This window comes from Pelobates fuscus, chromosome 1 (genome assembly GCF_036172605.1).
Source record: "Pelobates fuscus isolate aPelFus1 chromosome 1, aPelFus1.pri, whole genome shotgun sequence".
Lineage (NCBI taxonomy): Eukaryota > Metazoa > Chordata > Amphibia > Anura > Pelobatidae > Pelobates > Pelobates fuscus.
In genome coordinates this window covers 294997103-295012639 of record NC_086317.1, presented here as the reverse complement: position 1 = coordinate 295012639, position 15537 = coordinate 294997103, and the positions used below count along the sequence as shown (strand labels likewise).

The 15537-nt window shown below is 41.9% G+C and overlaps 1 protein-coding gene across 1 annotated transcript in view; it reads left to right on the top strand.

Moving 5' to 3' along the window:
* Positions 1-9798, top strand: part of FRMPD4 (FERM and PDZ domain containing 4) — a 541249-nt gene extending 531451 nt beyond the window's left edge. Inside the window, exon 17 of the mRNA XM_063457824.1 lies at positions 7947-9798. Within this exon, the coding sequence (XP_063313894.1) occupies positions 7947-9307 (1361 nt within the window). The 3' untranslated portion in view covers positions 9308-9798. The remainder of the gene's footprint in view (positions 1-7946) is intronic.
* The last annotated feature ends 5739 nt before the right edge of the window (positions 9799-15537 follow it).

Genomic DNA, 15537 nt, shown 5'->3' with positions numbered 1-15537 from the left:
CCTGCCATCAGGGGGACCGCCTGCTCTCTAGAGGCCTACGCTCTGCCCCCCGCCCGCTGCCCGGCCCCAGCGCCATTCCCTGACTCACCGGGCCGCATCTGCTCGCTGCTCCCTCCATCCGATCCGCTCTGTGTCCTGGCTCCAGCCGCAACCGTCCCGCCTGCCGCCTCCCGGCGGGGCGCGCACCGCGTGGTAGGCCTCGGCCTAGCTGCTGCCCGCGCCCGGCCAGCACCGCGTCGAACAGACGGTGCCGGCCGCGGTACCTCCACTCCGCTGGGGCCCGCTACCTCATCCAGGGCCCCAACAGACTCCGCTGACAGGCTCCTCCGTCTGCCGACTTCGGGCTCCATGCCTGGGCTCAGCCGCTGGGGCGGTCTCGCCCTCCTCATGGAACGCCGTGCAGCCGCCGCAGGGGTTGTAGGGGGGGGACCCTGAGCCCCCAGTTGCTCATGAAGCCAGGCCAGTCCTCTATCCCGCACAGCAGCTCTCACTCCCTCCAGGATTTCTTCCATCGATGCCATGATCTGAAAGACAAAAGAAAAACCAACACAGACCTGCCAAAAACAAATACCAGGTAAGTGTCAGTTTAGTTAAAATGTCCCTTACTCATAAAATGGCTGCTTAATATACTCCTATTATCCAACCCCCATTTACAAATAACCACGCCCCTTTAACTGGTTACTCCCCTGCCTACTCCTGGCTCTGTCAAGGCCCACTCCCCTGACTGCGCTGTTCCATGGGCTTCAATAAGATTAGTTTGGCATGATCTTCGTGAAGTAAACCCATGTTGTCTCTGATCTTGAAATCTTGTTATTTTAGATGTTCAACAATCTTATCCTTTAACATGGTTTCCATTTCTTTCCTCACTACTAAAGTAAGGCTTACTGGCCTATAGTTGCCCAACTCCTCCCTACTACCTTTCTTGTGAAGGGGCACAACACTCGCTAACTTCCAATCTTCTGGGACTACTCCTGTTAACAATGATTGGTTAAATAAATCCGCTAATGGTTTTGCTAGTATACCACTGAGCAAGCTTAATAACTTTGGGTGTGTTCCATCAGGCCCCATCTACTTATTTAACCCCTTAAGGACACATGACATGTGTGACATGTCATGATTCCCTTTTATTCCAGAAGTTATAGCAGAGAGAAAGTGCATAGTATAGTGCTAAACCAGTATATAGTACCAAAAACATAGTTATAGTTATAGTTTTTGTACTATATACTGGTTTAGCACTTTACTATGCACTTTCTCTCTGGAATAATGATGCCTTGTTGTATTTTCAATGCATGAATAAATACTCTTTTTATGTGCAAAACTGTAGTGTGCCTTGGGATCATTTCTTATTTTTTATCCCATCTACTTATTTGTCTTTACTTTTGACAGTTGAAAGAGAACCTTCTATTATGAGCATTCTTTAATTTAATAGAGCATTCTATTCTGACCAATTTATTCTTCTAACCAAGTCTATAAAAAGTATATTAAAACTGTAGTCAAACTCTCAAAATGATGGCTGTATTGATAAATGTATCCACCCACAATGTGCAAAGAAAAAACACCAAAAATAGTTACCCATACACTACTCCAAATTCCAGTGTGCACATTTTAACCACTCAGTGATCAAGGCTTCTCTGGTATTCCATGCATTTGGGACTTAAGCTTTTTGGCACTTTTGTTATATAATTTTCCTTCCACACATAATATATATAATTTTTCTTTAAAGACATGATTTCCCTCTGATACTAGAACACATTATGCATGAATAAAATAATAACATGCTTGAAAAAAACAAAAAAACAACATATTTTTAACTGTATGCCTGTAATAATTTATTTACAAATAGCTCAATAGAATACCTCAAAAGATTAACTTATTAGTCAAATATTGCAAGGAGGGAATTATAGTTGTAAAGTTAAACTGATAACTTCAATATAGTAATACCCTCATGTAGAAGTTATAGAGGCAAATAACAGACATGCCAATTTGTTCTTAAATTTCTAATTTTCAACAATTGATTTGCTGTGCCTATGTAAAAAAAAAAAAAAAAAGCTCCCTGCTGCACTTTACCCTTATCATTGCTGAGCATTTGCATAGGAAGATAATATGAACAATTTAAAATGGGGAAGTTTGATTATTTTCATTTGGCCATTTCACCACAGTTTCTGCTTAAATTAGGGTACTTTATTTTTTTTAAATTGATGTTGAACTGCAATGGTGCATTTTACAGGCTTTGTGTATTCTACTGATTCAAAAACTCAAGATTTGTATTATGCTGCATGTCCCAACTACAGCAATACACCACATGTATACTTTTGCCAGATATTTGAGGAATTCATATGGTTAGAGTGGATGCATACTCTAATTGTGACATGCCTCTTTTTCTCCTTCCCAGAGAAGTTATATGTTGAATTGACAGTATCTAGTCTCCATACCTGAAAGAGGTCAAACTTTGCTATTTATAGTAAATCTAATTCTATTTAACTCTAACTCCAACCGTACCTAACCCTAACCTATGTGACTCTAGTTGACCCCAGGTAACCATAACCTTAACCTGAACTTAAACTAATCTTAACTAACTCTAACAATGCATTGTCTAATGATATCATCAACAAGATAAGTAAAAAAAAAAAAAAATGAGGAAAACTTATTACATTTAGTATATTACAGGATCCTTTAACCGCGTATATGCTCCGTGGATCAGACAACATTTGAGAACTGGTTTTACTCGCTTCAATCCTTGCGCAGAAGCAGAAAAGACCATAGAGACTAACTGACTCAAGGTGCATGTATATGACTGAAGGATCCTGTCATATACTAAAGTAGGGATTCATTTTTATCAATTTTTATTTACATACACTTCATTTAAAAATCTGTTTCCTTTCAAAACCTGATGAAAGGATTATTATATTAAAACATTTTTAAGGTGGCATTTGTCTTTTAAAACATGCCCCCAAGGTAATTGTCTCCCAGATTGATTAGGTAGCCTGGAGGTTAATCAATACCTATTACAGGACTGTCTCAATGCTGAGACAGCCCAGTAATAGGTCAGTAAAAAGCTAGTCCCAGCATGCACGGCTGTATGAGCTGTCCCTCATGGCATAGAATCACTCTGGCAGACTGCAATGTGATTCTGTGCTGCGCATTTGAAGCCATTACTGAAAGCCTTAGTGCTGAGATTTCCAATAATAGCATGGTACATGGTGTATGTTTACCGTGATTCCACAATGGCTGCCAGTGATAAGCATACCATTGCTACCACTGATTGTCTTGCTAATCACACGTCTGTTGAGACTTCCAAATTGCTATTGTTATGGTAATTTACTTATGACACATTTGTAAATAACCTATTCTTGCCAATTATGACAGGACCAGTTTTTAAACTGCACCTTTTTCAACCTACATGTACGTTGTTGTCAATAAGTGCAAAATGACAACAGTCGTACACTGTACATCTGATGTAATTAAGGAGTTATTATGGGGTTAATGACAGAGACTTTTTGTACCATTGCATGGCCATAAGTTCAACCTCCAATGTTAAGGTAAACCTCTTATGTAAATACTCTGCTAACTTATTTCTAAAACCTTATACGCTTCCCCAGGCGTGCATTAAGACCAGAGACATAAATCTCATATAATGAATAGATGTGTCTCATAAAATAAAACTATAGCATGGAATACGTGGAGGTAGGCTGCTGCATAATAACGAGACTGTGAAACACACAAGCAAATATAAGCGTATAATGCTCATACTCAAATTTTTCCTAGCGAGCTGTATGAACTACGGTAGTCACTAACAATGTGCAAACAAAACAAATATTTGCATGACAGAACAGAAAGTAACAACCATTGTGCCTCTAGAGGAATGTACATTTTATCACTTCATTCCACTAGTGAAGTAATGCATGGCATTCATTAGAAAATAAACTTTCTATTAACTGACAAAATATGAACAGTTTTCAAAAATAATCCCAGAATATCTCCACAATGATTTTATCATTTAGGGAAGCTTGCATGCGTCGTTTTATCATTGCAAACTGTGGTCTTACAGAGTTAAAAAGAAATAAGATGCTCTAGGGATCCAGTGCCATTAGGTCATTCTTTGTTGCCAGTTCTTCAGTGTACATGTGGCGGGTTGGAGAGGTATCAAAAATGATAGAATAATACCACCACTTTTTGTGTTTGCACCCTAAAGTGCTAGTTATCAATAGGAATAGGAATACCAACAGGTACAAATTCTTGCTGTTAATAGCATAAAAATAATTCTTAAAACTATTCAGACAGGTGACTATTTCAAATAAATATATTAATGCCCTGTACAATCCATGTTTTTAATAAATTTACACCAATTCTGTATTATACTATCTAGAAAACCATTCAAACTTATCAAATGTAATACAAAACATAACAGAGACAAGTATTATGTGAAGGTACTTGTCCATCCCCATGAGACATATGGGGAAGCTTATAACTTCATCAATTTAGCAGGGAGCAAGAAATGCCTGGTTATTCCTATCCATATATATATATTTAATTTATGAATCCTATAAAACATATATTTTCTCACTGAATTGATGTGTAAGGAAAGTACAAAATGCAACACACGAACAATATTTGGTTCACTAAAGATTGTGTAAATATCGTATGTCATATTGGTTGTAAATTAAAACAATTGTTAGTCCAAATCAGTTATAGACAACAGTGGAATTATTAAAATGCCCTTATTTATTTCAAATTGTACATGTTAGATTTCAACACAATGCTTGCAAAGATAGATAATGTCGCTGCTGCATGTGATTTTTTTTTTTTTTAAATCTTGTATGACTTCTCAAACCAATATAATCCCATGTACTTTCTAGTGCATAAATATCTAATAAATCAATAAGTAACTCATAATGCAAATTTATAATAATTTATTACTTTTTTATTCTAGTTTCAATGCTAAGCTCTAAAACCTCCCAGGGCATTAGTTCATATCAATATATGATAGCTCCTCTCTCAAGGTTGCGTCCAAGGCCAATACTCAATGAAATGCTTGAAGGAACACTATAGTCACCAATACGACTTTAACTTAATCAAGCAGTTTTGTTACATAGATAATGCCCCCGCAATCTTACTGGTCAATTATCTGCCATTTAGCAGTTAAAACACTTTGTTTATGCAGCCCTAGTCACACCTTTCTGAATGTGCCTTACACAGCTTTCCTGAACACTTCCTGTAATGTGAGATTTTATGTTTACACTTCCTTTTTTGTACAATTGGGCACATTTACAAAGTATTTTATCCTGCACTGTTAATAGCCTGCTAGACCTTGCAGGAGCCTACGGTGTGTGACTAAAAATCATTTTACTGGAGTGACAAATTTCTAAAGTAAGTTAACATTTGACTGAAAATGAAATCATTTTTTTAAAGCAGGCTGTGTGAATCACAGCCAGTGGAGGTGTGGCTAGGGCTGGATAAACAGAAACAAAAGTCAATTAACTCTAGGGATGTGCATGGGGAAAATATTTTGTTCGGTTCGGCATTCCGAAATTCGGCACTTCAACACTTCGGAACTTCAGTACTTTGGAACTTCTGAATTTTGGGACTTCAGCACTTCGGGACTTCAGCACTTCGGATGTTCTCTTGCAGCCGCTTAGTAGATAACTCCCTAATTCCCACGGTATAAGGGAGCTATCTACCAAAAGGCTGAAAGATCTAAATTAGTCTTTCAGTCAAATTTACTAATACTAAGTAAAGATTACTTAGTATTAGTAAATTCTACCCCTACTCGCTATACTGCGAGTACGGGCATGTCAAGTAAACAGTGAGCAGCCCCAAAAAAAACACAAGTGTCCCCCCCTCCCGAGCCCCCACCCATGCGCTGAGCGGTGAGTGTGGGCCCTAAAGTATAATAAGGGGGGCCTATTGTCCTCCTGCCTGGCCCTCACCCCTGAGCAGCGGGTGGGGGCACTAAATCAGAATAAGGGGGGACCTATTGTCTTCCCCCCTGCCCCCCACCCCTGAGCAGCGAATGGGGGCCCTAAATTAAAATAAGGGGGGGGACCTATTGTCCTCCCCCCTGGCCCCCACCACTGAGCAGCGGGTGGGGGCCCTAAATCAGAATAAGGGGGGGACCTATTGTCCTCCCCATAGCCCCCAACCCTGAGTAGCAGGTGGGGGCCCTTAAGTAGAAAAAGGGGGAGGACCTATTGTCCGGCCCAGACTCCTGAGCGACAGGTGGGGGCCCTAAAGTAAAATAATGGGTGGGACCTATTGTGCCCCCCCAGCCCCCACCCCTGAGTGGTGGGTGGGGCCCTAAATACCAATAAAGGGGGTGGACCTATTGTCCTCGCCACCGGTCCCCACCCCTGAGCAGTGGGTGGGGTCCTAAATACCAATAGGGGGGACCTGTTGTCCTCCCCCTGGCCCCCACCCCTGAGTGGTGGGAAGGGGCCCTAAATAAAAATGTTACCCCCCCCCCCAGGTGACGAGAGGTCCCCAAACCCCTAGTCACCCACTCCCAAAAAATTGAATAAACCCCTATCTACCCCCCTCACAATAGGTCTCCCCCCATGTTTTTCTGATTTACGGCCGGGGCGGAGCACAATAGGTCCCCTCCCCTTATTCTGATTCAGGGCCCCCACCCGCTGCTCGGGGGGGGGGGGGACAGGGGGAGGCAATAGGTCCCCCCTTCAGATTAAAAGACCCCACTTGCGTGACACGGGTGGGGGCTCATGAGGGGGGACACGGGTTTTTTTTGTTTGTTTGTTTTTTAACAGTGAGCAGCCACAGGCTGCTCACTGTTTACTAGACATGCCCCTACTCGCGGTATAGTGAGTAGGGGCAGAATTTACTAATACTAAGTAATTTTTACTTAGTATTAGTAAATTTGGATGAAAGACCAATTTAGGTCTTTCAGCCGTTTTGGTAGATAACTCTCTAATTCCCATGGTCTTAGGGAGCTATCTACTTACTCATTCCCATCCATTGACTGGCTAAGTAACTTACTTTTTATATGAACGTGTTACTTGATTGCCGTAAGTGTTGCAAATGCTTACAGATGAATCCTGGCCATGTTTGTATACTTGTTATTTAAACTGGTATTCAGTGTAACATTCTTCATTCTTCCACTGGGTATATTAGTACTTCAGCAATTCTGTGCTTCAGCACTTCGACACTTCGAAACTTCAGCAAATTCGGAACTTTGTCAATTCGGACATTCGTAAGTGTCCAAATTGCCCGAAATTCGTCCGAATTAACATTCGGAACAAAACGAATTGCACATGTCTATTTAACTGCTAAATGGCAGAAAATTGAGCAGTGAGACTTCAGAGGCATGGTTTATACACAAAAACTACTTAATTAAGCTAAATTTGTTTTGGTGACTATAGTGTCCCTTTAAACTACAGCAGTTCCATATCCCTCACTCCCACTTCCGTAATTGTATTCTTGTCTCCCTTTACCCTGTGTGTATTCCTCTCCATATCCATAAACCCCTTTTTTTCTCTCCTTCTGTCTCCCCTAAGGCTTGTTACTTATTACTCTTGAAGTATGTCTTGCATTAATATACTGAAACTATTCTACCACCTAGTAACAACTAATAAATTCACTATCACATATCTGGAACTTTAGCTCTAAAACCACCCCCTAACAATGATAGTTGATATTGAGAAAGCTGTATGTTTTGCCTGAAGATCAAAACACTTGCGTATTTGTTAAAATTAATGATGTAATGCAGATGGTTGCACAATGCACACTTTAATTCCAGTATTTAAATTATTATTATATCTCTAAAAAGCCTTCTGCCATAGAGCATAAATATTACCCTGCATGCAAGCTAAAAGAAAAAATCTGGAGAGCCCTCTTTGACTGTTTTTCATGAAAATTATTATTATTACAAATATTACACAATATGGATTCAGAAATGCTTAACAAATTTCTCTGTTTTTCTACTACCCCTAGTGTAGCTTTCACAGAGCCTGCAAAAGGACGAAGAGGTGGTGGCATGCCTGCAGTTCCTGTCAAACATGCTAAAGGTGACTCTACTGCATCATCCAACATTTGCTCAGAATCAAATGTGCCAACTGAAATTCAAGACTCTCTTCATTTCTACCAAGCAAACCAGGCCTGCACAGCAGAGATGACGTCACACCCATATGACATCATAGGTGGGAGCTTGAAAATGCCACATAATCGAAAAGTACTGAGGCGTAGCAGCAGTGTTATATCAAAGTCCTCTGGCATGGAGCTGAAAGACAAGAAAATCTCTTCCATAAGTTTGTATATGGATGGTCAAGAAACTGGACCTTTCAAATCTGAAAAGAAAATTGAGCTCCCATTAGGAAAAAAACTATCAAAAAGTTGTTCCCACAGTTCTGTGAATTCTATCTGTGAAAGCAAAGAAAATAAAACATCAGCAATTGGTCCTATGCAAAAGGTACAGAAACAATCTAGATCCCTGCCCCTGTTGAAAATAGACGCAAGTAATTGGAGATGTAGAGGTCCATTCAGTTATTGCTTCCAAAACAGGGGAAATGATGCAGATGATGATGATGACGACAACGAATGTGTGGAGGTTGACAATGGAAACAACAATGAAAAAAAGGAACTATCATGTTTGTATTTACCACCACCAGCTGAAATACAAAATGAAATTGATCTGGATGTATCCATAGATTCTGGGAACAAAGAAACAGAATCTCCCACAGCCACCATAATAATGACCACAAAATACTCAGAAAATGGCCATGCTAGTGGGCAAGCAGAATCTCATGTCAACAACATGGACTTTGATGAAACAATTGCAAGAATAAATGCACTAAAAGAAAATGTTTATGCAATACCCAGTGGATTTTATGCTGCTCAAAAGGATGCTAATGAGTTAATCTGCTTAATAAGATCAAATCTCTCTCGAAAGGAGGAAGATGCAAGGGTAGATCTGTCAGACCATGAACTGACCCAGTATAAACAACGTCTGTCCGTAGAATCGAGACAACTAGGAAGTGCCTGCAGGAAAATGGCTGCAGCTGACAAAAGCCCAGAGGAAATTTTGCTAGCTATGACTTCAAGCTTCCAAATTCTCTGTTGTTTAACAGAAGCTTGCATGCGATTGGTAAAAGCGATGAACTCTGAAACACAGCAACAAGAAATCGTAGCTAAAATAGATGAGGTGGTGTTAAACTACATTTGTTTGCTGAGGGCAGCAGAAACAACATCAGTCAAGATGTTTAATGATCCCAGTGTTAAACTTTTGGCACGACATTCAAGTACAATGGCTGCAATTGTAAGCACACTAACTCGTTCTCTAAAATTGCTTTTGAACAAATAAACTACGAAAAGTAATTCATAAACGACCTTTATAAAGCCATACATAATGTTTTCCTTTAACTATGTAAAAACCTATGTAAATTGCATAATTCTACTCCTATAACTTCTCTGCCCAAAATATTTTGATAATTTTCATTCATTAATGTCCATTGGTGTGATAAGCGAAATGCATTGGTCACTATACAGGCTCCTAACGTGTCGAAAAACATATTACAGAGAGAACAGAATTGCTCATTAGAAAACAAAATGCTGAAATGGTACATTTTTTTGTGTGTGAGAATCGTCAAGGAGCTTAATGAACCATTGTTAGTTTTTGCAGGCACATTTTGTTAACTTGCAACCCAGCTGCATCTTCCTCCTTTCCTCCCGGTCCAGTCATGTTAGAGATAGGAAATGGAAACATAATGTATATAGACAGTATTTAATATTTTAAATTATAATTTTTAAGCACTGAAAATTATGAATATGTTTTAATCCTAAGAAGGTATTATGATTTACTAGAGAATATATATATAATAAATTGATTTTTTTTTGTTCATGCTGTATTGTTTTTCTTTAAGCATGCCTCAGCGTTTTATAACTGCAGAATCTATAGAGAGACAGACAGACAGACCAACAGACAGACAGATAGATCAACAGGCAGAATATTATTTTATTACAGCATGACCAGCAAGAGTTCTGTTGGTTATATCAAGGCACAGGAGTGGAGTGATGACATCCTAAAAATAGTAATTTTTCTTAGAAGCAAAAATTGTATCCACATGTTTTTTTGGATGCCAGTGACTAGTTATTGTTAATGTTAAAGCACATTCTATTGTTATTCATACAGTTGGAAAATTAGGTTCTAAAAAAAGAAACTTTCTTTTTTAATTAACCTTTTTTTCTGCAATATACTAACCTCTTCCCAATTTTCAACATGTCAGAACTGTCACAGTCTTCAGTTTCTTAATTACAAAATATTAACTTGGTTATTTACCAAAGTGAAAATTGCAAGGTATTCAAAGTGAACTCAAAATTAATTTCAAATTTCAGGCAAAATATCAGAAATGCAAAAAAAAAAAAAAAGTGAAGTATGCACCCATTTTGGCTATATTATTGTTAATTTGAAACTCTGTTTGAATTCACTTGAAATCAATTTTTTTCACATTCTGTTCATTCATTTTTTCCAGTGTTATATCCACTTAAAATTTTTTTTTTTACCAAACACAATAGAGTACACTTTTAGGAGATAATAGTTGACACGCACTGCTTCTTTGGTCAAGTTCTCATAATATATACATATTTTAACCCCTTAAGGACAGGCTTCCGAAGCATATCTTGCACTTAAAGGAACACAATATACAAATGTGTATTCCTGACACTATAGGTGGGAAACACAATTTAGGTGACTGGCCCTCTTTGTAGCCTCTGCACAGTGAAAAATGAAGTTTATTTACCTTTTTCAAACACTGCGCGGATCACATTGTGCTGTACTAATGCAGGAAGCACCTTTAATGGCAGTCTGAGTGACTGACACTAAAGGTGCTGGGCAGCAATGTAAGCACTGCCTTTCCTCTGAAAAGGCCATGGTTACATTAAAAAGCCTGCAGGGACATGCTATACACACCAAAATGACTACATTAAACTGTAATTGTTCTGGTAACTACAGTGTCCCTTTTAAAGACACAAGCAATTTTTGTATTTTTCGGTCTTTGTGTTTAACTGCAATATGTATTTTTCGCATTTATAGCACAACATATTTAGTTTTTTTTAACAAACAAGTCCCTTTTTTTTAAATAAGAGACATTAATTTAATATGACATATGCATATATAAATCCTTATTTATTGTAAACAAAATGCAAAAATAAAATGAAACGGTTTTGGCAAAAATGTGTACATAATAAGAGCAACTTAAGAAAAGTGATTCAAAGTAAATTCATTTATGTGTCTTGATTTATAGAGTACATAATATGTCTAGGAATTCAGTTTATTTTAATAGCTACAGGTCACAAAATACAAGAAGTAAAATAAAAACATTTTAGAAGTTGTTATGATTGTCTAGTAAGCTTAATAACCATCAAAGTAAACAAAATTGCCACACAAAAGTTTATATTTATATAAAGTTAACATGGCAGGTTATTTATCTAATGGTATTTTAACACTTTTTTTTCACCACAAATCTCTGCAAAATTTTGTGGTAAAATTGTGTTTCTTCTGTTTTTTTTTTTTTTACATACATACATATAACAAGTGTAACAGATCCCTACCAACCTCTGGTGGATGTGAAACAAACAAGGGGATTACAACTTACACATCCATTCGTTCCATTCCTCTGTTCGTCTGGTTCCGTGCGAATTTCACGTGTAATGCAGAGGTGGCCGCCATTTCGGGACTTTCCACGTGTTCGCGGCCATCTTGTGTGCGAACAGCGGTGTTTGCCTGTAACCGCATGGAACTGAAAACGGATACGCAAACAGGCGAACACCGCTGAATCCTCCAGACCTCCATAAGTTCGTACGGAAACTACCGAACGTCCCCTCGTTCGGTAGTTATATGCAATCATCTATGGGGATTCCAGCGAACCCCGCGATTCGCATGGATGGCCAGAGTATCATACCTTTTTACCGTGCGAACGGAGACCGACCGCAAGGCCAAAACTCATGGAACTAATTTCGGCCAGTTGGTCTGTGCGGTCGGTCAAAACTTTGGAACGTTGTATCTCCCGAACTGTACATCCGAATGGGGTGATTTTTGGATATATTGTCCCCCTGAAGGAGAGCTATCCAGCGCTACCGGATTTAAAGCTGTACCCCCTGTTTTTGGGGTACATCCAGAACTGGTGGAAAAATGTGGACATTTTAATTGGGTTATGTAGTTATCTGAGGGGAGGAGACGTGGGGGTGTTACCATCTGTATTATTGGTTGTTTTCATCCTCCCCCTGGGAGTGTTCTGTGTGTATCTATTTCTAATAAAAAGCAGGCTGGGTGTTCCAGTCCTCAGTTCATCTTGACCCTTCAAAACGTAGCCTCGTCTCGTTCTTGGAAGGGGATTATTTGGGAATATTATTCTGCTCCTGTTTACAGCTGAACCTGCTCCTCACTCTGGATATCGTGGATGGGATTACAGCAGCCTACTTCTCCACAGCAGCTTGCAGGGAAAAAGGACGTCTTCAACGGCAGAAACCCTCTCTCTATCTGGGTAGCCGTTACATTGGTTGGCAGCGGTGGGATGGTTCTTTTGCCCAAGGAGCAAGTGCTGAATGGAGTCTCAGTATGCCAAGCTGAAAAGACCCACACTGAAAGATCTATTGGAAAATCGTGGTAGGAGTGCTAGTAACAGACCAAGGAGAGAGCTGATAGCTGACCTACTGGAGCTGGACGAAATGGATAGATCCATGGAGGTAACTGAACCTATTGCACCGGTCAGCGAGAACGATGTACTCACTGCTATTGTACAGCGAAGATTAGCATTATATCCGGAAAAGACCACGGAGCTATTAGACAGACTGTTCAAGAACGCAAAAGAGGAGATCGAGACTAAGAGGAGGCAAGACACGGAACATGTATTGGCGCAACAAGCTAGTACACATATAGTTCCTACTCCTCCTCCCGTTGCTGCAGGGAGGAAAATACCATTTACTGCATTTAAAGCGTTTGCAGAAAATGAGGAAGAGATTGATGGGTATTTGGCAGATTTTGAGCGGCAGTGCTCACTGCACCAGATACCCCCAGACCAATGGGTTACTATTCTGGCTGGGAAACTTTCAGGAAAAGCAAATGAGGCTTTTCGGGCACTCACGGCCGAAGATATCACACAATATCAGCGGGTGAAAGCCGCACTACTCACCCGATACGCAGTCACCCCAGAGGCGTATCGCCGTCGCTTCCGGGAGTCCAAAAAGAAGGCAGCGGACTCCCACATGGAATGGGCAAACAAGCTACAAAGGGTGGCATCACATTGGATGCAAGGGTGCAATGCTAACACCGGAGAAGAAGTGCTACAATTGTTCTTGATGGAACATTTCTTCCAAGATTTGGCGGCAGATACACAGGATTGGGTGAGAGATCGCCGCCCAGCCAACTTAAATGAGGCAGCACGACTAGCAGACGAATATGTGGAAACGAGAAAAGTGAGCCAAGGTACTACGCGACCAGCACCTAGAACAGAGGCCCGCACCCCAACCTACGCTGCACGCACAGAATTCCGGGCCCCGGTACCCCCAGGACCTCCACGTCCTCAAGGGTCTAACAACCAGCCCCGGGAATCCTACAGAGTGACGTGTCATCGCTGCGGCAACCTGGGACATATTGCCCGTGTTTGCCCGTTGGGATCAGCCAATAATAATTGGAGGCGCACATCTAACACCGAAAGCCCATCTTCACGCCCCGCTGCTGCTCATTGCCTGGAAATTGAAGGGAGCCCTGAGGAATGCCTGGGGATATTATATGAGGCCAACCCCATACAAGCGGCTTCCCCAGATAATCGCCAGCACCACCGTCAGGAGGTGCGTGTAAATGGACAGATAGCACAAGGCCTAAGGGACACTGGCGCTACCATCACTTTAATACAAAAGCATCTGGTGAAACCAGAGCTTGTGTCTAACCGTACTGTTGCTGTTCGGGTCGCAGGGGGGGCTGTTTTTCGCTTACCCACCGCCCGGGTACACTTGGATTGGGGAGTCGGGTCAGGAAAGACCACGGTGGGCATTATGGACAACCTACCCGCTGAGGTCGTGTTGGGCAATGATATTGGCCCTCTAGCCTCGGCCTTTTTACCCACTACTGCTGCGGCTTGCCCCGTGACCACCCGCTCACAGACCCGTATCGAGGACGATCCGCCAACAGGTCGGGAGACCCAGGTAAGCCACCGACAGACACCTAGCAATGACACTACAGATAGACCGCTAGCTTGGGACACCCCAGAGGAGTTTGGGAGGGAAACTAGACAGGACCCCACCCTCCGAAAGTACCGAGAACTAGCTGACAATAGAGGGGATGAGCGGGAACGTTTTATATGGGAGGGGGACCGATTATACAGATTAACCGAAGGCAGGAAGAGAGGCTGTGCTCCTTCGCAGAAGCGCCAATTAGTGGTACCTAGAAAGTACCGATTGGAGCTTCTCCGAATTGGCCACGACATTCCGTTAGCAGGACATCTAGGGGGTAACCGCACAACCTACAGAATCACTCAGACCTTCTTTTGGCCAGGAATCTCGAAGGACGTGCGCCGTTACTGTAGCACGTGTGATGTATGCCAGAGGGTGGGGAAGAGAGGGGATCATCCGAAAGCTCGACTGTCCCCTATGCCTGTGATCGAGGAACCATTTAGCAGGGTGGCAGTCGATCTAGTAGGACCCCTACCTAACCCCAGTCCCTCTGGTAAGAAATACATTCTTACCGTGGTGGACTATGCCACCCGCTACCCAGAAGCCGTCGCTCTGACGAATATCCAGGCTGACACTGTCGCCAGTGCGCTAGTCGGGATATTCACCAGAGTAGGATTTCCCCAGGAAATCTTGTCGGACAGAGGGACCCAGTTTACCGCAGACTTAACCCAGCAGTTGTGGAAGGTCTGTGGTATTAAGCCCCTACTTAGTTCACCGTACCACCCCCAGACTAACGGTCTCTGTGAACGCTTTAATGGTACCCTAAAGCAATTGCTACGGACCTTTACGGCGGAATACAGAGACTGGGAGCGATTTTTGCCACACCTCCTGTTTGCTTACCGGGAGGTACCGCAGGAGTCCACTGGGTTCTCTCCCTTTGAACTGCTCTATGGACGGAGGGTGCGAGGCCCTCTCGACCTCATCCGAGAGCACTGGGAGGGAGAGACGGAACACGAAGGTGTCCCCATCGTACCATATGTGCTAGAAATGCGGGACCGTATGGAACAGTTAGCCCGGATGGCCCGGGATCATCTCCATGCGGCCCAGGGTCGGCAGAAACATTGGTACGATCGGAACGCTAGGCTGAGAACATTCCAGGTAGGACAGAAAGTTCTAGTACTTAAACCCGTTCGAGGAAATAAATTGCAGACCTCCTGGCAAGGCCCCTACAAAGTAGTAGCCCAGGTCTGTGACACAACCTATATCATTGCCAGTAGCAAGGACGAAAAGATACAGAAGTCCTTTCATATAAACCTATTAAAGGAATACCAAGAACGGCCCGAGGACATAGCCGCCATATGCATCCCCGCCTCTGAGGACCCTGACAGTCTCCCCATCCCTGATCTATTAGCCAACCCCGAGTCC